Source organism: Podarcis melisellensis (genome assembly GCF_964234715.1).
Source record: "Podarcis melisellensis genome assembly, chromosome: 7".
In the NCBI taxonomy this organism is placed as follows: Eukaryota; Metazoa; Chordata; class Lepidosauria; order Squamata; family Lacertidae; genus Podarcis; species Podarcis melisellensis.
The window spans coordinates 23,682,337-23,706,159 of NC_138539.1; the positions used below are offsets into that span (position 1 = coordinate 23,682,337).

The 23,823-nt window shown below is 38.5% G+C and overlaps 1 protein-coding gene across 1 annotated transcript in view; it reads left to right on the top strand.

Moving 5' to 3' along the window:
- STK3 (serine/threonine kinase 3) overlaps window positions 1–23,823 on the top strand; it is a 111,131-nt gene that overhangs the window by 12,839 nt on the left and 74,469 nt on the right. The window contains exons 5-6 of the mRNA XM_081919784.1: window positions 1,735–1,899; window positions 3,305–3,472. Of these exons, the coding sequence (XP_081775910.1) occupies window positions 1,735–1,899; window positions 3,305–3,472 (333 nt within the window). The remainder of the gene's footprint in view (window positions 1–1,734; window positions 1,900–3,304; window positions 3,473–23,823) is intronic.

Sequence of the window (23,823 nt, forward strand, 5' to 3'; positions counted from 1 at the left end):
ATCTAGCATTAAACCATGGTTTATTTAAAACAATGACTTATTGTTACACATAAACCAGACCTGTATCTGGTTCAGAATGATAGTTTTACCTTTTCTCCTCTCTTTATTCTCTTTAAAATTATTTGTTATGGTAAAATACAAAATCAGTTTGTCCTCCTTTCTTTCCTATTGCTAATTATCCATGAAGTAAATAATGAAACCATTAGAAAATACCTAGTAGAAGTAAACTCAGTGCCAACAATTTTAGTTTAGTCAAGAATTTCATAGAATCATAGAGTTGGAAGGGACCCTGCAATGCAGGGATCTCAACTAAAGCATCCATGATAGATGCCCCCCAACCTCTGTTTAAAAACCTATAAGGATGGAGAGTCCGCTTGAGACATGCTTGAGTGTTGTGGGAAGAAAGAAAATGATGGACTGACTGGTTTATGATTTCATATTTAGAAGCACATGTATTATATCCATCACAAGGAATTGGAGCTTAGAAGTCAGACTGGCCTTGCAGCATACATATGACTAGGAAGGACTGAGCCTCTTCTCACATTTCCAGTCATACTTCTTCTATATAGCTGTCCATGGATATGTCCTCACAGACTAGTGTTTCCTAAGTGCAGCCACCAGAATCAGTGTGGTTGTGAGCTCAGTCCTGTGCTCCTGTGTCTTGGAGGCCGTGTGCTAGTCAGAATCCTAGCAGCATAGCATATACTTAGATTTTCACAGTCTGACTTCTGGTGGAAGCATCCTAAGGCTGAAGGAAGATGTCCTGAAAATGTGGGTCTTCATAGTTAGGCCATGAATGCTGTAATCAGAGATGGAGCAGTTCAACAATCTAGACGGTTGAAAATGGCATTACTTGTATTTTAATGACGCACATGGATTTGGGGTAGTATTTAGGCACTGTTTTATCTATTCGTTTGCTGCCCTATAATCTTCTCAGGGCAGTTTACAACAGAGATAAAACTATTAAAGCTATGTACAATAAATCAACAAAACACATTAAAAATGCATAAAAAAGACGGGCCATATAAAACTTATTTTAAAGCAGCAATATATTAAAATTTTGGGGGTGGGTGGGAATAAAAAATTACTTGCTTATTGCTGAATGTGTTCAAGGTTCTTAGTATCTACCTTAAGTAGATCCTAAAGTTTAGGCAGGTGTATAGAGAAAGCTGATCCTTCAGGTACCCCAGCCCTAAGCAATAAAGGACCTTAAAGATCAAAACCAGCAATTCAAACTCTATTGCAGTCAGTAAATACACAACCCAAAGGGCATATTGTCAGAAAGGTTTGTAATACAATCCTGTTTTGATAAATTGGGGAGACAGGGAGAATTGTATCTATAACAAAATAAAACACAAGCCAGGCTTTGAGTACATTACAAACTCTTACACTCACTTTTCATGTCCTGTTTGTTTAGGTCCTCCGTCCACAGTCTTTTTTTGTGGGACCTCTGCTCCTGTTTGATGCTTGTTGATTTTTGTGGGATCTAATTCATGTTCGAGGAGGTCAAGCCATGTGGATTGGATTGCAGGAGCGGGACCTTGATTGGGGGTCTTGCTTTCTGTATTTGTAAAACATTTTGCATAACCTTATGCGTGCCATATAAATAATAATTATAAGGCAGTTTGCATAATTTTGTGTTGCAGTTTCTCAGTCTTTCAAATTGTTTACGTAAGTGTGTAATCAGTGTGTGTACACACAGAAGAAAAAAATGTTATTTATGTTTCTCCATAGCTTACAGAAGATGAAATTGCAACCATTCTTAAATCTACGCTTAAAGGACTTGAATATTTGCATTTCATGAGAAAAATACACAGAGATATAAAGGCTGGAAACATTCTCTTAAACACCGAAGGGCATGCTAAATTAGCTGACTTTGGAGTGGCTGGACAGTTAACTGTAAGTATAAAGTGTATGGGTAGAGTCATATTTTATAAATATGCACTGCACTTCCTACAGTCTGCTGTAGGGAGAGAATGAGCTTTTTCCCATTTGAAAGGTGCAGTTAATTTGGCAGTCTTTGCTTACTGAAGTCAGCTTTTCTTGTGTGTGCCTTTTGAATCTTGTCCAAACAGTGTCCTGCAGAGCTTTTGAACAGTGGGTTGAGCCCAGACTTTTTGTTATGCTCAGAGCATGTGTTGAACCATTCACAGAACCAGTCCCGCATGTGTCACTTGGCTGGGAAAGTAATGTGAACAAAATAGTTCGGTGGTTTGCCTTTAGAGATGGAGGCCTAACTTCTGACAATACTTGCTCTATCCAAGTTGCAAATAGACCACGTACAGTGGTACCTCGGGTTACATATGCTTCAGGTTACATACGCTTCAGGTTACGGACTCTGCTAACCCAGAAATAGTGCTTCAGGTTAAGAACTTTGCTTCAGGATGAGAACAGAAATCTGCTCCGGCTGCGTGGCAGCAGCAGGAGGCCCCGTTAGCTAAAGTGGTGTTTCAGGTTAAGAACAGTTTCAGGTTAAGTACGGACCTCCGGAACGAATTAAGTACTTAACCCGAGGTACCACTGTACTGAAAAATACACTGGATTATGGAGTGTTGAAGCTGAATGTGGGATCAGATACTTAGGGTGCTTCATACATTATATGGTGGCAGATGTATTTGCGTAGAGAGCTGTAGCCAGTCCCAATGCCCTGGTGCATATAACTGTAATTTTTTTGTGCTTAGATGCACATTTTCTGTAAGCACATATTGCAATTACACACAGAGGTTGTGTGTATATATATATATATGTGTGTGTGTGTACACATAGTGGTACCTCATGTTAAGTACTTAATTCATTCCGGAGGTCCGTGCTTAACCTGAAACTGTTCTTAACTTGAAGCACCACTTTATCTAATGGGGCCTCCTGCTGCTGCCACGCAGCCGGAGCATGATTTCTGTTCTCATCCTGAAGCAAAGTTCTTCACCCGAGGTACTATTTCTGGGTTAGCGGAGTCTGTAACCTGAAGCGTATGTAACCTGAAGCATATGTAACCCGAGGTACCACTGTATATACACATAAACATGTGTAATGTGTGAAAAAACTGCATGTGTTTGTGGCTTCAAATATTGTTCAATTATTGAAGGCACAAACACGGCCTCCAGAACATTGTATTAGACTCTTTTGTACCTATCTAAAATAAGGCTGTTTTCCTTGGAAATATGCCTTTTAGGAGAAAGCGCATTGCTGAGTTTTCTTGAGGCACTGGTGTTAAGTTCAGTTGCACAGATTCCATGTGATATTATAATGGGAGAGAGAGATGAAAAAACATTGAGAGATGTTAAGCTTCTTAATAATGTCATTACAGGATACAATGGCAAAACGCAACACTGTCATAGGTACTCCCTTTTGGATGGCTCCAGAGGTAATACAAGAGATTGGTTATAATTGTGTGGCAGACATCTGGTCCCTTGGCATTACCTCAATAGAAATGGCAGAAGGAAAGCCTCCGTATGCTGATATACACCCAATGCGGGTAAGAATCATACACAGTGACTTTGTTATTAATTACATGCTGTATAATGTTGCTCATTGGAAAAGTGGAACAAGTGGTTACATTGGTCATCTTGAGGTGATTGGAACTACAGCTGAATGTCCAGTTGCTACTTCGATCGGAGATTTAAAACTAAACTGCTGTGAGTAAAGTGTAAATCTTATAGTGGTAGAAGGCACTAAAATAAGTTATGCTACACAACATTTAATATAGTCCAAAAGTGATCATTTACTTCATGTCGTTTAATAGGCAACTGTTGCTGTTAATGACATGGTTTAAAATCTTAAGTTTAATTACACCTGCTGCTTTGATTTTCCCCCAAAAGACAGCTACTGTCGCCAAGGATATTTTGATGTTTGCTTATCTAATGATTCTGCTCTTTGGGGCATTTTAGGAGTTAATCACTTTTGCACAGGGGTGGAGAACCTGTTTCTCTCCAGATGTTGTTGGATTAGAACTCCCATTATTCCTGGCCATTGACCATGCTGTATGGTGCCATAAGGGGAGTTAGAGTCCAAAAACCTATTGAGTTTAGAACAAGAATTAAATAGAGAGTAGTTTAATGTTTTCATATTTCATATTTTAGTGGCTACATCCTTTGCTTTTTTTTTTAAAAAAGGGGTTGGTCTTATATCTAGGCGATGTCACCTCTTTTGTTCCAATAGGAAACAAACAAAGCTGTAACTATGGACATACTATGCATGATATAATTAATTGTAAACCTGGCGCTGTGGGTAAAACCTCAGTTGTGGGTAAAACTATGAGTACAGGGTATCCAGGCCTTGGGCCTGGAACAGAGTGAGACACAAATGGGCCACTGATTAAAAGTAATGCACAGCCATTATAGCGTGCCCCAGTCACAGAGGGATCGTCTCCCTCAGAAGCAGAGAAGATAATGGATTGTGCAATTACAGTCTTATTAGAAAGGGCAACAGACAGTTCTAATACCAGCCCCAGCTCCATTTATGCTGAGAACCTTTCAGCCACTCATAATTTTCTAAGTAATAGTTGCCTCTATAGTTGAACTGATGTGATAGGGATAGCTAATGGACAGTAGCATTTGATTCAATTTTTAAGCCTATTAGATCTCAGCAGCATCGTAACTAAATTTAGTCAGAGAGAACTGTGTTGCAAAGATGTTCTCCATTGCTTGAAAAGATAACAACTGTGGACCAATCTCAATGAAGTTTTGGCCTACAAGGAACCTGACTGATGCCATGGTGCTACATGCATTCACCCGACTCTTTGAAAGTACCAGTACAGAGAGACAAAATTTAACTGAGAAGAAAATGAATGTCTGATCTAAGTAACAGTAACCACTTTAAAGTGGTTTTAATTCACATTTCGAGGGACGCGGGTGGCGCTGTGGGTAAAACCTCAGCGCCTAGGGCTTGCCGATCGCATGGTCGGCGGTTCGAATCCCCGCGGCGGGGTGAGCTCCCATCTTTCGGTCCCAGCTCCTGCCCACCTAGCCCCCCGGCCTCTTAAGTGAGATGGGCGCACAACCCTAGAGTCGGACACGACTGGCCCGTACGGGCAGGGGTACCTTTACCTTTACCTTTATTTATTGCCTGTTATTATTATTATTTATGTGTTCATGGAATGTGAAAAAGGCAGTGCAGCTGCTACTTTTGATGGCACTGAAAATGCATAGGCAATCTGTATTTTTGGTGATATCCTTGATCATTCCGGCTTGTCAAGGGATCAGCTGTGAAAAAGGACATTCCATTACTCATGCGTCTTGTTAAAGGGTAATGGTGTGTATTTTGTAGTGGGTGAACTGAGTTTGGAACTTGAACTTTTAATTATTTTACAGAAGCAGCTGATTTTTCTTATATAATGAAGCTATTTTGGTCTTATGTTTAGAGTGAAAAGGAAACATATTTTTTAAATGATTTTTTGAATCTTAAAGAAATATGTGCCCTTATTCTTGGAGACATAATGATTAGTGATGACTACAATGGCTTCTTTAAATTTAATGATATCATCCTCATTACATCTGGGATAACTTTGACATAATTGCTTGTAGTTGCACTTGGTAATGAAAGGTAGGAGCTTAAATTATCGGACAATATTTTCTAAGCATAATAGCTGCTTTTAAACTAAGGGTTAGTGTTTTAACTTGACAGAATGTGAATATTTGTAATGCTTGTAATCAGTCGTATTAAATCAAAAGGGCAAAATCATTTTAAAAATAACAATTCTGGCTTACATGGTGCACATGTTCTTGTTAATAATTTGTGTTCTGGTTTTTAAGGGCTTGTAAGCAGTTAATACTCTTTTGTATATTTGATACCCTACAGTTCTTCTTAATTTTTATTAGAGAGTTGTTACAGTGGTTGAGAAGAAATACACAGATTTCAGTTGTGATAGTTTTCCCAGTGTTATATGATCCAACTTCACAAGATTCCTGGACATATGTGGATGCTTTTCTATTTTGTTTTTGTTAAGACATTCAATTGATATAGGCAAGCATGAAAGCTCGGGCAAATTTTCATTGCTTTTTCTGGATCTTGCTTAGATTCTGTGGTATTTATGTAAAACACTGTTTTGTTACTTGGGAATGCATGCTGAAGTTATTCCGTATGCTATTTTGCTGTAGGCTGGTTGGCACTGCCACAAAGGTAATGCATTGCCAGTAGGCCATTTCCTTGTCAATTGCATTTACAATCTAATAGAGATATTACATGACTTTTTAAACAAGTGTTTTGGCAGGGGCGGAAATGGCAGATTCCAAGCAAACAAGCATAGCTTCCTCTCCCTAACCACACACTAGCTACTCAAGGAGTTGTACTAAATCTTGTGAGAGTGCGAAGGTAAGGAAAGGATTTCAGGTTGAAAGATGGCAATAAAAGTACTTTAGGGCTCAGTATTTGGGAATATATATCAGATCTTTGTCAAAAACCAACCCATTCTTGCTGCGGTTGGAAAGGTGTTGACAATCAGCCAATGCAGTAGGCTATTTACTATATTTTAAAATCTGTGCAGTATGCCTGGGGCTACTTTCCACACTTGATCTAATGTTACTAGTAGTTTTAGGAATGTCAGATGTAAGGGCCACCTGCTTCGTTGGCATCAGTGAATGTTCTTTTTAGATGTTTAAAACCTTTAAAATATCAACTTTTTGTGGCAGGAAGTCTCAAAGGGGAAAAGATTTACTTGGTGTAAGTAGTAGATTACAATCTCTAGTGGAAGTGCTTCAGAGTTCCTGTTCATATATCAGAGTTGAAGTAATGGTGAAGCAGATTGAAATATGAAAGATGGCTATAATGGGGACATTGTATAAATGTTTCTGTTCCAGTATTGTGGCAACTCTATGTGGTGGCCTGCCACCAAAAACCAGCATCTCTTGTACAGGGGTATGGAACTTGCAGCCTTCCAGATATGGCTGGCCTATGGTTTACATCGTTATTGTCCATTGGCCATGCTGTTTGGTAGTTCAGCAGCCTCTGAAGAGCCTCACAGGTTCACCACCATGGTTTAGTATGACCAAACATACAGCTTGACATCACCAGACTTCAATTTCCCCTGCTCCCACAAATGATAGCCAATGAAATAGGGCAGGGTAAATTTGTGCTATTAAATTTGAGATAGTGTTATGAGTTCTGGTCCCTGCACTTTAATAAAATTGTAGACTAATAGGAATGGGTCAGAGCAGGACAATGAAGATGGTCTACAGAATGGAAAACAAACTCTGTGAGGAAAGACTGAAGGATCTGTTTAGCCTGGAGAAGACAGTTATTTTCATATATCTGAAGGCCTCTCACACAGAAGAGGGCAAAATCTCATTCTCTGCTGCCTTATAGGGCAAAACTAGACCTAGCAAGACTTCAGTTACAAGACGGTCTGTTTCATAAGAAGAGCCTGTTGGATCAGGTCAAAGGGCCATTTAGTTCAGCATCCTGCTCTCACATTGGCCAAACACATGCTTATGAGAAGTCCTCAAGCAGGACTTGAGTGCCACAGCCCTCTCCGTTTGTTATTCTGAGAAACTGGTATTCAGACATATACAGCTTCTTCTGACAGTGGAGGGGAGAACATAACCATTGTAGCTAGCAGCTGTTGACAGCTTTATAGTCTATGAATTTGTCTTATTCTTGATAGCCGCCAACTTGGATGGCTTTAATTACATTGGTTGAATATTGTTGGTGCTGCCACCAGTGGGGGCTGCCTGGTTGGAATTGACCCGTGAGAGGGCCTTTTCAGTGGCAGTTCTCCATTCACAGAATGCCATCCTAGATGAGGTGTTTCTGATTTCCTCTTCATTAACTTTCAAGAGGATTTAAAAAACATTCCTGTTTACCCTAGGCACTTGATGTCTGAAATACACTGTTCCTGGCAAGCCTCAGATCACTGATTGAGATAATGTTTTTAACTCTTTTTAGAATACTTAAATATATATTGATGTGTTTGCCACACTGGGCTCCTTTGAGAGGAAGGGCAGGATGAATGAATGAATGAATGAATGAATGAATGAATGAATGAATATTGGGAGAACTTCTTTGTAGTTATATCAGCTCAACAGTGCAACCAGTTACCTAAAGGGCTGTTGGGCTATCCTTCACTGGAGGTCTTCAGGCTGAAGTTAGACAGCCTTCTGTTGGGGATACTCTCTAGCTCTGAATTTCTAGTATCAAGCAGGCTGTTGGATGGCCTCCAATGCCTCCCTCTAATTGTATGGTTCTGTGACTTGTAGTATGTGGACATGTCCAGTGTGTCAAAACTTGTGATAGAGCAAAAAAACTTTCAACATTTCCACAGTCAGTTTACTCTTTCTGCAGTACCCACATTTTGCTTTTAAAATTGAACCCCCTTCCTACACTTCTTCTGTGCTTCGGCCAGTTCTATGTTTCTACACCCAGAACTGCTTCCTTGGTATTTTTCTTAGCTCTCACTTTTCTTACCATATAGTTTATGTCTTTTCATGATGAGTACTTGCTTTTCATGGTTTGGGGGGATTAGATCTGATAGACAAATTTGCAATAAAAATATAAAGCATGATCTCCAAATCCTCTTTTGAAGCCTTGGTGAGTCTATGTATATAATCCCAAGATAATTATTTCTGTATATCTTACACTCTGAAGTAGGTACTTCACATATATTGTCTAGAGAATGGCATTTGTGCTTTTCCTAGTGTCACCCAGCAAATCTCTTGGAAAGTGAGGAACACCGTGGAGGCCTCTGAAGCCCAGCTGGAACCTAACCCTGGGCTTACTTTCCTTTTCCTTCCTTTATCCTTTAGAATACACCCACATAAGCTTTCCAAGAAGGCTTCAGCCCTGGTGGCACTCCAAGAAAACATTGCCAACCTTTTGTATAAGCAATCTAGCATTGCAAATTTGCCCCCCCCTCTAATTTATGCTGTTTTGTCTTGGGAGAGGCTAGTAATGTAAGCTCTTGAAAACATATCCAGCATTTGCCTTTATTGTTTTCTATGCTGAAGTTGTTGGTAATGGACATGTGGACATCATATGTTCCACAAAATACCGTAGGAAGCCAATTTGAAATGTTTCCATTTGCCTTAAGTCCAATCATGATATTTATTTTTCCATGGCACTTACCCAGATTATCCATACCTCCTGCTTAGCTTGTGTCACTGCCACCATGGACTAATCTGCTTGTGATCAGTTTCTTTCCAATGTATCTTACAAGCAGCTGCCTTTTGCCACAGAACTCTTGATGCTGTTTATATTGCCATATAGCCTTAGTCTAGATTTGGGCATTCTGCTGGGGATCAGTGTCTGTATAAACTGAAAAGTTAACTTTTTTATTTTTTTTATTTTACTTTGAACATTATTAGCTATTGAATGTTACCCTTTCCTTTTTTTCAACAAGCAAAGACAGCACCTGGCAACTAAATACACTTCAACATCCCCAAGGTGGTTTTGGATCATGTCTGTTACATGATTGCCTAAAACAAGGGTGGACAAATGTTCTTCTCTCATGGCCGTATTCCCTTGATTAGAGGCTGTTGATATACTAACACTAGAAGCTTTCATACCAAGATGGGTAAGCTGGAGTGCAGATATATAGTGAGCATAATGGAAACCTGGTGGAATGGAGAAATTAAGTTGGACACAGTTATCTCTGGATGCAAACTCTATAGGAAATATAGAGAAGAATGTACTCTGGAGGTGGTGTGCAACTCTATAGAGTGCACAGCCCAAGTAGCTAGAAATCCCAAACAGGGCATACTCCTCCATGGAAACACTGTTAGTGGCAATACCAGGTCCCCAAAGTAATTTTGTATTGGTGATACACTATTGCCCCTCTGGCCAAAACATCCAGGGTGTTCTTGAGATGAAGAACAAAATAAAGCAGGCATCCAAAGGAGAAAGTTTCTTAGTTATGAGTGCCTTCAGTTACCCTCACATAGGCTAGTTGGGTATATCTTCCAATTGTGACAAAGAGGTAACATGTCTGGAAACCCTAAATGACTGTGCCCATGAAAAGCTGGGCATGGAAGCGACCAAAGGCCGCAACCCTGGACTTAATGTTAAGTGGTGCCCATGAGCTAGTGTGAGATGTATGTGTTGCTGAATTGATTAGGAACAGTTACTACCATGTTACAAAATTCAACATTCTATTCTATTCTATTCTATTCTATTCTATTCTATTCTATTCTATTCTAATTAAATAAATGTCTCACTTCTGACTGGGAAAGACCCCCTGAAGGTTGATGGAAGATAAAGGCCTTCAGTAGGTGACAAAAAGAACAGAAAAAGCACCTGTTTGATTTTTAAAGGAAAAGAATTCCAAAGAGTAGGTGCCTGGTATATGTAAGTAGACAGCTTACAAGAAGGTGCAACACAGGCAATTGCCATGGCACTGAAAAACAAACCCCAACAAATTATGAGCAGAAACCAAGGTTTGCTCTTGGCTTGCTGTTCATGGTTTGTTTGGAGAGAAACAAATCACAAGCCTGGGTTTGAACATCAGAGGAAGCCAGATGCTGGCTTGTTTTCTGGCAGTGCAGCAGCAGCAGCAGAAGTGGGAGAATAGCAGAGCAAGAACTTTTCATTCACATTAAATCACTGTTTTTATCCATGGCTTAAGATAGGGGTCAGCAACCTTTTCCAGCCGTGGGCTGGTCCACCGCCCCTCAGACCATGGGGTGGGCTGGACTATATTTTTTGGGAAAAAATATGAACGAATTCCTATGCCCCACAAATAACCCAGAGATGCATAAATTAAAGCTTTTAAATAAAAGCACACATTCTACTCATGTAAAAACACGCTGATTCCTGGACCATCCGTGGGAAGGCGATTGGGCCACATCTGGCCCCCTGGCCTTAGGTTGCCTACCCCTGGCTTAATACAACCAGCCAAGTGGGCCAATACAGACATACAGTTTGTGCTTGTAGTCTAGTAAGTATAGTGAACATTCCCATATTAATGTTCCAACATTTCTTTTTCTACAGTTTTGCAGAAATTGTTTAACATGAGATTATGTTTTTTTCACCCATGGTCTTTCCCCCAGATTCCATGCAGAGTGTTTTTTTCTTTTAACAAATGACACTGGAAAAAGGATGAAAGAATCCCATTTTCTAAAGTGCAGTCTTTCTCTAGTGTATTATACTATGTATAAACTGTAACACCTTCAAGGAAGATTGTTCTAAGCAAATCAGACTTACCAACAAGCAACCATTTTCTCTCCTGAATCTGTAACTCTTGATTTGTTTGGGGTTCCATTCACTACTGTGCTCAACTCCCCATTTCCTGTCCATAGTGGGGAAGTGCATGCTAGGCTGAACTAGGGTATGACAAACTATGGGCAGGAATTTCCCACTGAATTCCTTTTAGAGGAGACTTCATGCAACCATCCACAGGTAGTGAGTAGAATAGAAAAAAGACCTTATTGCAGGATTTCAAAATGTGTTTCTGTATTGTTACAAAGTCAAGGAAAAATATTTTAAACCTTTTATGTCGTTGAGTGCATAAGTAGGAAAACTTAATTGGGAATGTGTAATAAAGTAGCAGAAGGAAAGAATATATGAAATTTGGACTACAGCTTGAGTCTAATTGAAACTTAAATAGAAAACATTTATTTCAGACATCTAAATGAGGATTTAATTAAAGTAAAATTAGCTCATCTTTTTAGTTTTATCCTTGAATAGGAAATTTGAAACATACTTGACTTGATGGTTGGCTTTCTCTGACTTTGATTAATCACTTTCAAAGTAAGCAGAGGATCAGAACAATAATTTCATAATTACACGCCAGTGAGTTAACTTGAAACCTTAACTAAAATAACTGTAAAGGAAGTATGATGTTGGTTAGTTTCATGTGATGCTGTATATTTTTGTTACATAATTCAAATACTTACAAGTGCTAATCTGAAAAAAGAGCAGTTCCATGGTTCTATTCATTTATTTTCAGGATGTTTTAATAGGAAATAGTTTGAGATGGGAATATTAATTTCAAAGGCACTGTAGCAATAGTTAAGAGCTTATTCAACCTCCATTGATGTCGATAGATGTCTGCTTTGGTCTTCTATACACATTGGATCAGGACCTACAACTTTTAAGCTTTGTTGAAGATATATTTGATGGAACAGTCATTGTGGTTAAAGTATTCAACAAATCTTGCTCATTGTGAATTATTATTGTATGGTAATGCACTAGTTTCCTTTTTCCCAAGAGAAAAGTTATAAATAAAACTCTGAACAAGCTGAAAGAATTTAAAACTGCTACAGAGCATGATTGCTTGTAATGAGAAAGAGTTAAGTCTCCCTTTGGATCAAAGTGCAAGACAAAACTGTTCTGCAACATGAAGGTCAAAATGGGCCACAGGTGCTTGTGACCAGGATCTTCTGCCACATTGTGCTCTTCAGCTTGGCCATTTCCAAGGTGTAACTTTTTGATCTCATGGATTGGTAAGGCTATAGCAGATGTCCTTGCCTGCTTGCTTACACTTTCAAGGTAATCTGTAATCTTGGGAACTCCTGATGGTGCAGAAAATCTGACTGGACTGGAGGTTGGAGGCCAGCTGGAAAAGGAAGAAAGCAAACAGTCCATTGCTCACCCTGCAGTACTGATAGGGAGTCCCATTAACTTGCATTTCAATTTCTTTCTCTTCTGGTGTGATTGGTGCGCCTTTAAGATGATTGAAAGGTGGGTTGCTTTCCTTGATTTCTGGAGCAAAGATGCAGATCATTCTGCTTCCGTCAGTAGTCAGTAGAGACCCCTCCCTATCATGCCTACTTGCAATTGTGAAATAGTAATTGCAAACAAAACACTATGGATAAAGCTTCTATATCACCCCGCTGGCTGAAACATTTAGCCATTGTGGCACCTTAAAGGCTAAAATATTTATAATGGCACAAGCCTTTGTGGACTCAAGCACACTTCGCTCATTGCAACATGGCAGTTTACTCAGCTGAATAAATTATTGCTAATCTGATACTATAAAAGATGTGATATTTAACATGAGTTTCAGCTGTAATAATCACTGACTTCAGTTTTTGCATCTCATTGCCATTATACTTGCACCTTTACAAGTTTCTCCTTTACATACATGCCAGCTAAGGTTCCACTTCATTCATCTGACAAAGTGGGCTTGAGTCCACAAAACACTTGCGCTCTAATAAATGTGTTGGTCTTTAAGATGGCACAAGATCTTTTATTATTTTCATGGAAAGGGACCAACATGGAACACATTAAGATCATTAAGAAACGGCAGGCGTGCATGCACATATATACATGTGTGAATCAGCTGTTTGCCCCTCTTTGAACTCACAGTTGAGGACTCTGCTGCCTATTGTTCTGGAGTAGAGTGTTCTGTGATAGACTGTGAAACCCTTTGGCAAGATTCACCAGGATGAGCAGCTTAGAATGCATCTGATCTCCAGCTTAGCCAGATGATTCCTGACTCAGCTGGTGTTAAGTCTCTTAACTGTGGCTCAGCCAATGATATGCTGGCACAACTTGCTCAGCCAGCAAAAGGGGCATTCCAGGGGTGTGGCATGGGGTTGGATGCTAAGCTTGATTATGTCACCTGACAATCCAGTGCAGAACACTCTTTTTAAAGGCTTGTTTTCCCTCTAGCCTGCTGAATTTGGTTTGGATCCGCTGTAACTTTACGCCAGCTTACCTTGGCTTGCTTTATGCCATCTTCTTGTTTATAGGATTGCTTTCCCAGCTAGTGTTTATGTGTATTTACTCTCTGTAAACTTATATATATGTGTTTTGTTAATAACCTTGCATTGATTCACAATTGCCCAGGTGCTCTTGTTATATGAACTCTGTTGAACAATATGGCATTTCATTGTTAGGAGATAGAGTGCCGAGATTTCTGTGGTCAGTATCATAGAAAACGTAGATCAAAAGTGAGATTCTTCAGTGTTTTCATTATGCATTTTAAGTATTTCTGTCAGAATAACTGATTATTTGGGAAAGCAAAGTACAGAGACTTGACTAGCAAACACCCACGTTCAAAACACTATGCTTTTAGAATGTAGCAGTACACTTATTTACCCCCTAAGATTGTCAATTTTTTAATCGCAGAGGAGAAAAAACTATAGTCAAAAGAATATCTAAAGCTTCCATCCTGCATTTTCTTTACGAAACTTAATATAATGATTGACTTTGCTGAAATGTTAAGGTTATTTGGACTGCAAGTTGGTTAAAATATAAGACTGGGATAAACTCTATTTAAAATTTGTACACATGTAATGTCTGTGCTTATTCAAAGACAACATAATTCCAAGTTATGTTTTGTTGGATATGATGCATATTAAATGTAAGAGTCTTATTTAAAAAGAGGTGCCAATCAATTTAAATTTGTTGTAGCTAGAATTTGATGGTCTAAGGATAACTTATCATTCCTTTCTTGTTATAAAATAGTCAAATTTTGTAGTAGTATCAGTTAAGGAGTTTATGGAAACTTGGTTTAGGATTGTTTAAAGGAACACAAAATCTTTAATTTGAATTTGATGGCACCTGGTTTCATTTTTGTTCCCCCAGCAACACCACTGGTACCAAAAGTTACCAGCAGACCACCCTGGTTTAAGCAAAGGATGAAATCACTCTGGCCTTTTCTTTTTATTCCTTTAGTTTGCTGACTAAATATTTAAACAGAGGTATAACACATCTGTTATAGTTTGTGACATAGCTGTAGAGCAAGACTTTGTGGTGCATAATTTGCAATTTTTTTTAAACACAGATTAATCTTAAAATTGTCTTCATGTTTAGCACTCTAAATGAAAAGAGAATTAAACTATGATTTACATTTTACAAGGCAAGAAGTAAGAATGTGTGTTTTAAAGCAATAAGCAGCTCTTGTCCTGAGAAATAGACCTAAAAGTTCATATTTTTAGCTTGCATGGTCTATTTTTAACATTGTATGAATCCAAGGTTGCTTCCAGATGTGAGTTAGTTTTCATTATTGAGGTTCCCATGGGAAAGAGAGAGAGCCAACACAAATGTTACCTCCAGAGTTTTGCTCTTGTGCCTTTTTGACAGTGTCAGTAAGTTTACATTGACTATGAGCATGGGTTAAAATGTTTAAAGATGTGTATGGAATTTTAAGCATTATGAGTCCCTAGCTTTGTTTTTGGGTGGTATGTTAGAAAAGGCAGGGGCAGGGAAGGACAGTAAAACCTGGAAAACCTTGGCTGCCATTCCAGGTACCAGTTTTGTTGTTGTTGAAGAATTCTCTTTGCAACAATGGTGATAAACTAATAAAATGGAAAATGCCACGCTGTCTTAAAGGCCACACGGATTTTGTATAGCATATGCTTCCCCTCCTTAAAAATGGTATCTAAGTGAATTGTGTATGCTGGTGGCCAAAGGGAAATTGGACAGAGGATTATTCCTTTTTAAAATAATAATTACTCTTCTGCAGTATTAAATAACACCAGAATTGTGCCTTAAAAAATAGCAGTCATGGATGAAGTGATCTCTTGTATAGTATGTGTTGGGGTTTTTTCTTCCCTTTGGGAAGAATAGTTCTCTGCTAATGTAATTTGCCCTTGCTACTTTCCCAAATCAGCCAAGTTAGCTACTCCCTTGCTTGGTCTGGAGCAGATCTGCTCTGATTCCATCATGTGTAAAACACTTGCTGCGCCTGGCTCAGGACCATTTTTGCTCTCCAGTTTTGTTCCAGGCTACCCAGTTATATTAAGGAGTAAGCATTTTCAGGCATTACTTGGCCCAGAACAGCCTTCCCTATCCTGGTGCACTCCAGATGTTACCTATTACAATTCCTGACCCTTGGTCATGCCAGATGGGGCTGGTGAGAGTTACAGTCTAAAACAACTGGAAGGCACCATGTTGGGGAAGCCTGGCCCAGTGGAATTTTGGGCACGATCCAGCCCCTACAATCTGCCTATTGAAGGCAGAGGGCATATGGTCTTGCTTGGCTACATAATTTATTTATTTAATTCATATCCTGCCCTCTGTCCTAAGGGAGCCCAGGGCAGTAAGTACTTTGGTGATAAAAATACAATTAAGAATAAAAAAATCCCACATACTTAGAACATTTAAAAACTGATAAAAACAATAAAACACCTGAAGCGAATTTAAAGACTGATGCAACCAAATAGTATGTCTGGATACTTGCAGCAAAACAGTAAAAGTTTTCAGCAGGCAACTATTTTGTTTATTTGCATATTTATAATCCACACTTCCATAAAAGAACATATCAAGACAGTATATAACACAGAAGAATAAAATCAGCAAAAAGTATCCATAGAAACATCAATAAAGGACTACAAAGGAATACAGTTGTGGTGCCTGTCTAATGTAAATAGGTAGAGAGTTCCAAATTGTGGGATGGACAATGTGTGGCACTTATAGAAGTGCCAGTTCTGCAGATTTAAGTGATCGAGTCAGCATGTTGGTTTAAGGTGATCCCTTAAGTAAACTGGTCCTAATTCAATAATACCACATTGAACTCAGCACTGTAGTAAACTGGCAGCCAGTGTTTTTTTCCCCTACCCATTTTCTAATTTCGAGACAAAGGAAGATACTGCCACGGAGTTGTTTTTCCAGTTGCTAGCCCTAACTCTGAATAAAAGGTTCCTATGTCACAAAGAGTGGTTTGACCACCTTTCTGAATTCTGCTGATATCCTAATGGTCTATTTCTGACGTGTAGTACTTGGGGCAGAGTTTGTGCTGCATCAGTGTCTAAAAAATTTCTAGCAGGTTATTTTGCATTAAATAAAATATTGGTATAGTATGTCACATTGTATCTGCTGCTGTTACATTTTTGTAGCATTTGCTTTCCTTTGCAATGGGGAAAGTTTAGAAATATTAAATGGTAAATAATTGCCTTGATAGCCAGGCCTACCTAATTATATTATATATCTAATTTTATCTGTTGGGAACAAGCAAAACAATTCAAATAGTTTCTCCAACTAGATCTCATATTGTGTGTCATCCAGCTAACATTTGGCTGGGTTATGTTCTTAGTTTTTAGTAGTCTGCATTTATTTTATTTATATTGTAATCTAGGCTGTAAGGCTTTTGCTTTGAAAAGCAGGGTTTTAGCAGTTGCAATACTAATTGCCCATAATTTTTGCACTGGACACACATAAAAAGGTTTTCTATGGGCAATGTTGCACCTACCTTCAAGCATAATCACATTCTCAAAACATAAATTTGATACTAGTTTTAAAACCACATTTGTATGAGAGAATGCTCTTGTATTTTGATAGGAAGTTATGTTTTCTGTAGGATGCCTTAACTTGAAAAGTATACCCATTTGTTTCAAACTGATCAGCATCTCATTGCAACATACGTATAGTATCTGCTTCTACTTTGGGTTAATTATGAGCGTTGTTAAGAGTGCTGCAAGCCTCTTCAAAGCTTAGTTTCAGTTACAAAATTCCCTTGCTGAGGTGGTAAAGTGGTGTTCAGGCATCTAAATCAAAACTTGTCTTCATTTTGTCTCTGGTCTGGTCAGGCAATGCATTTATTTGTGTGTATACAAGGTGTCCTATGATGGGTGTTGGAATTTCTTGGTTGACCCATAAGCTTTGCTTTGAAATTTAATGGAATAACAACAAATTCAGTGTTCTTGCGGCACTAGGCCAAGCCATGGCTTAATTCTGGGTGGTACAACAGCAGCAGAGAAGAGTGAAGTGGCTGTGATTTTTTTTCCTGGGAGTACCTGTACATTGACACATTCACATTTAACCACGGTTTGGGTTAACATTGTCTGTAAACTGAGCTGCTATGTAGATTCTGGTTTTCCCTTTGCTTATGAATCTTACTGAGTCTTGCATTAGATTTTCAGAATTCCTTTAAGCTTTTAATGCTTCAATGGCAGCCTATGGTTTCCCATTGGGGATTAGCAAATAAAGAAGATAATCAATAAAAGTAATTTAGTGTACGAAGTAATATGTTGATTTTCTTTCCCTTTGAATTTTAGCCAGAGATGGTTTAGATTATGACACCCAGTGCTTTGCCTTACGGCTGTGATTCTGTAACTTTTTTCAGATGCATCAACTATGCATTGCCTAATTTGTTATGAAAGTGAAAGAAAAGTTGTTCAATAATTCTAGCTAAATTGTGCTGCTAACATATGCTTCTGATGAAATTTTGGTAATATGATAAGAATTTGAAAGAACTGTATGATTGCTTAGGTTTAAATAACCATTTCAATGACAGTCAACTAAAGATGTCTTTTCCTTCCTTTTTTGAGGATCATTTATGAGATGTTATTAAGTCCAAATGGCAGAGATCTGCCAGTAAGACATACTGAAATATAACCAGCAGAATTGTAAAATGAGTGCTCCTTGAATTTAGCATTAAGGTTAAATATAATTTTATTCAATTTATAATTTAATGCAACTTTGCTGAGGTTGTTCAGTTAAACACATTTTGAAATCTTCTTTCCGTGATATAGATTTGTATTTAACACACTTTTAAAAACTGCATATGATGAGTGGCTCTACATTTATAATTCTTTGCTATGCTGCATATATTGTTTGATAGTAAAAGTCTTATTTCTGAACTTGGATGGCTTCAGCCTTATTCAAAAGTTGGCACAAGACTTCCAGGATGCTGAAACAGTTGTTCTTAAGAAATTGGTGTTTATATAAAACACACTCTTTCCCATTGTGTTTGATTATAAAGATAAGAGTGGTTTTTCTAACTTTTTTTTCAGAAGTGAAGAGACTTTGTACTGGCTGAAGATATATTTGGAAAGTAATGGAAACTGGATGATTTTTGCTAAACTTATTTAGAGTAGATAGCTCTTTACCTGGATCTTAAGTTGGTATGTAAAGGTGTTGGTCAGCAGGAAGGCTTCTTGGTCAAGAACATGCTTCTTAATTGTTTCCAAATAGTTGCTCTCTGTGTTGATGTTTTCCTGCAAGATTATATATGTAATTGTAATTGTAGCACAACCTGAAAGTTGATTTGTGTGTTCAAATCAAAATATGCTGCGACTGTCTTCCTTCACAGCTGACCATTTTTTATCTGAATGACCAAGAATTAATTCAGATTATATGTAAAATTATGCTTACTGCTGCTGCCCCAAGGTGCCTTACTTTACAGTCTCATTTGTTTTTGCATTCTGTTCAAGGCATCCCTTACTGTTAGGTAAAGTGAGGCAACTGCCTCAGACAGCAGATGTGGGAAGAATGGCAGCAGACAGAACTGTGTGTACCACCCAACCTTCTCTGTGCCTCCTAAGCTATTGTGCTATCCTTTGCTAGTGTTATTTCAAGTTTCAACTTCCAGGCTACTTACATCATTTCATTCAAAGCTTATAAGCTTGAATATCACCCTCCCACGTTGATAGCCAGTGATGTCAGTAAAACTGACTAGATTCCTAATTATTTAATACAGTTGTTTAGGTTGACTTAAAAGTACAAATGTTATTGGAAAAGCAGGGCGCAAGCTTTAGACTATTGTTGTTTTTAATGGTCACTGAATCTGCACGCCCCCCTTTATTAGAGTAGCTTCAAAATTAGGTAGTCACCTGACATTTAAACAGAAGTGCAAATTACATTATTCGTGTCCTAGAGGTACCAACAATCCATGTTTAAGCCAGGATATATAAAAGAAAATATTGTATAAAGCTACTGTTCTTGCCTGTCAAGCGATTAAGCAATTTCAGTTTAAATGTCAGTTTGAAGATGAGAAACAGGAAAACAATGCAGAAATATTAGTTGCTCTTAATTCTTCTGTTTTGGTGTTATCCAAGGCAATAGAGTTCTGTAGCCACTGTATGACCTATCCAACGGCAATTGCAATCCTTACTTTTTCAAAGCTAATTGTTCCATGTTTAGTTTACTAAATGTCATCTGGACTCAGTAAAAAGCAAATGACCTGCATTGAATTAGTATAATTGTAACACAAACAAAATATCACATAGTTTGGGTCTCATACAGGAAAGGAGAAAGTTGGAAAAAATTCCCTGTTTGATAAATAAAATCTGAGATATGAAACAGGTTTAGACATCTGTTTTACCTGTTTTGGACTCTTTAAAATACTAAATTTTTACTTTTTATTATTTTCTATTGGAAAATAACATTTCCTACCTCAAACTTATTTGACTGTCTCACATCGGTATAGGGTTATTTTAGCCAATTTAATCCTTTTTAAAATGGACTTGTAGGTTGGAGAGTGGCAAACACCTGCAAGAAGGGTTTGTTACCTATGCAAGAGACTTAGTCCTAGGCAGTCCCCTCCTGGAAGCAATAGGCAGGTGATCAAGAAATGGTCAGTTTGAGAGATAAATTAGACCAGAGCCAGGTGAATACTGTAGGTAGTTTTAAGAAGACTAGTACAAATGCAAGTGGCATGTTTTATCTTCATATGCAGTGTATATTGACTTTGCCAGAAGAAGGTGGGGGCAGAAGAGAGAGAGAAACAGTGTCTTTTTCTGGCTTTTTGGATCTATAGTTCTGGTTATATGAAGCCTGACCAGTCACTGGTGCAGGGAATCTCTGCAGAGATCCAGGCTAGAATGTTGTAATTCTGTAATTATTTGAAACCTACTAATAGCAATTGATCCATGTACAATCCACAAAAAGTTAAGTACACTGATCCCTACGGAGATCAGTGAGATTTCTTTTGTGTGTTGTAGCCAACATGCGGCAGGCTTGTTTAGGTGTTACTAAAGATCACATGGGGAATATTTACACACAGGTGCTTAGATTTCTATTTGCAGTTATTATGGAAGCTAGATCATTTAGTTAAGAATAAAAGAGAGAGAAAAGAAAACTGTTGTTCTTGATATGCAAGAAATAATGTAGAAACTGTGGGCCAGACAATGTGTGATTGTAACAGACCCCACACACTGTTCTTCCCCATAGCACTCCCTTTATTGCAGGCTCATTTCTGATATTGGAGTCTAGTTGCAGAATAGATGTCCCAGGGGTTGGGCAGGTGAGTGAGCCAGATAAGAAAAAGTGGCAAAAATTAAACACCCTCAAACTGTGGGCCCTTTCTGTACTCTTACACTCTGCTTTACATATGACCAGGGCAAATCCATTTTCAAAGAATGGCTCTTTTGCGTTCACATATAGTTTGATTCAAGCTTCATTAGTGTAAACTTTAAAAAGTCTTTCTGGCTCACACCAGAGGCCCATCCCGTTCTCATAATGGCCAACCAGCTATCTATAGGACATCTGCAATATGTACCTGAGTGCATCTTACACTCTCCCCACTTCTTCTTCTCCTTCTCCTTCTTCTTCTTCTTCTTCTTCTTCTTCTTCTTCTTCTTCTTCTTCTTCTTCTTCTTCCTTCTTCTTCTAATTTATATACTGCCCTATATCTGGAGGTCTCAGGCAATTACCAACAATTGCCACACAGAGGTAGAACATATCCATTGTGGCTAGCATGTATAACTCAAGTTAATCAAATTGAGCTTCTTTGAAAGTATCGTGCTTGAAAAGTGCTAGAAAGCTACTTTTACACATTTGACCTCTTGAATTGTTATCATAGCATGTGCAAAACTGCAGAATAATCTTGTAGTTGAAGATAAAATGCCTATCCTTTGGTAATCTTTGCTCTTAATCATGTGACAATTGTTCCCTTATCTTTTCCTCCTCCTGTGACATTTTCTGCTGTGCCATCCTATCATAGTTTGCATTAAACAATATCCAAAGGTCATAATTTTAAGAGTATTTGCAGTTTATGGGTGCAAATTATGGACAGCTAAACTACTGGTGCAATGATAGGAGTGAGGCCTTGTCAGCATATAACACCTGTTCTCAGAGATCTGCAGTGGTTGCCGATTTGCTACCGGGCCAAGTTCAAGGTGTTACTATTAGTATATAAAGCCCATAACAACTTGGGACCAGTATACCTATGAGATTGCCTTACTTACCCTATATAAGCCCTTTCAGCCACTTTGATTGGCAGAACTCTCGCTGTTACAGGTGCCACATAATACATGTTCCACACTTGTTGGGATGGCCAGGTTGCTAAGGGTCAAAAGAGATGTACAAGGAAGCTGCCTTGTTGTGAGCCACACTGAGAGACAATGCCTCTTGCCTCAGTACTGTCTGCAGCATAGATAGCCAATAAGTTATCCACCTCGATGTTGGTAGATTACAACTCCCATCATCCCCGGTTAAGCAACATTTGGAGGCACAATGTTAGCTTTCTCTGGTGTACATTAACTGGCAGCAGCTCTCCCATGTTTTCATACAAGGATCCCCCCCAAACCTATCTGGAATTGCTAGGAATTTATTTTGGGACATTTTGCATGCAGAGCTACAGTCCCTCGTCTTATAGGGTGTGTATATACAGTGGTACCTCGGGTTACATACGCTTCAGGTTACACACCCCGCTAACCCAGAAATAGTGCTTCAGGTTAAGAACTTTGCGTCAGGATAAGAACAGAAATCGGGCGGCAGCAGGAGGCCCCATTAGCTAAAGTGGTGCTTCAGGTTAAGAACCGTTTCAGGTTAAGAACAGATCTCCAGAACGAATTAAGTACTTAACCTGTGGTACCACTGTCTGTCTGTCTGTCTGTCTGTCTGTCTGTCTGTCTCTCTCTCTCTCTCTCTCTCTCTCACACACACACACACACACACACACAAACACACACACTCTTTATGTGGGCTGGGGAATAAGTGGGATCCTTACTGGTGTGGAGAGAGGTGGGCTTTTTAATCCTTTGAGCCTGCTGCATTCCTGTTCAGAATCTTCCTGCTTACCCCACACTGGTTATTTACGGCGAGAGGAAAGCTTTGGCCCCAACTCCGCTCCCAGTCTAGCAACGGGATTTGTTTTTATCAACTTTTATGTGCAAGCTTAGTAACTCAGCTATCTTCTGTAGTAAACTGAGCAATGTATATTGAGCATTTAACTGTAATGAATGTTTGTTTCCTTCACATGGCCAAAGCAATTTTGTAGTGTGGTTCTGAGCTGCTTTGGAGCTGATTCTCAAACAACCTTGTAAAGTGAAATAAACTCTGAAGGGTTGGAATATACTCTAATTATCCTGTATATAGTGGTTTATATAATAAGTTTTATAGTGAGTCCTTGTGTCATAGGTCACTGTTAATTACTATATGGAACTTCAGCTGACTCTGTGATGATGATGATACTAAAGAAAACAGTAGTTAGACCATTTCCCCCCTTTAGTTGTTTTTTTTTTAAGCTACTGCAAAACTGCCATTCTAACTTGAACATTATGTGACAACTTTCCAGGTTCAACCTGGTTATTGTCAAGGTCACAAGCAAATACTTTATCTTGGCATGTCCTTAATTTTAAATTCAAGTATGCTGCTAAACAATTAGTTTGGATTTGCAGACTTTCTAAGATGAATCTGTTGATCATTGCTAAGCCTGTTCTGAAATTCTAACTGGAAGATGCTATGCCTTAAATTAGAGTATCTTTATTAAACCTGATAAAGAAAATCATTGTAGAAGGGATTATTATGTTACACCAGATGGACAGCTTGGCTTGTTGCCAAATTTCTCTCAAGTTAATAGTTTATCTGAATTATTCATGAAAAATAAATACTTGAATGGAGTTTGGGAAAGAATATTACATTTTATGTTGGTGGCAGCTTTTCCCATTTGTGAAAATGTTGTGACTGTTATAATAGTCACAATTTTTCTGAGACCTTTTCACAGTTGTTATGCTTAAGGCTCAGGGTTGCACTACATACTGTGTACAATGTATGTACAGAACACATGAAGAACCTGCCAGATCTAGGCCAGCATCCTGTTCTCACAGTGTCCCACCAGATGATGACGATGACTATATTAATTAAATTTGTATACAGCCCTCCCTCCAAAGATCACAAGGTGGTTCACAAGATAAAAATACAAAATGAGAACACAAAATACATAATAGAAACAAGAACAATCCAATAACCCCCCTCCCACAAACACATTTAAAAGCCCATGGAATGTTAATG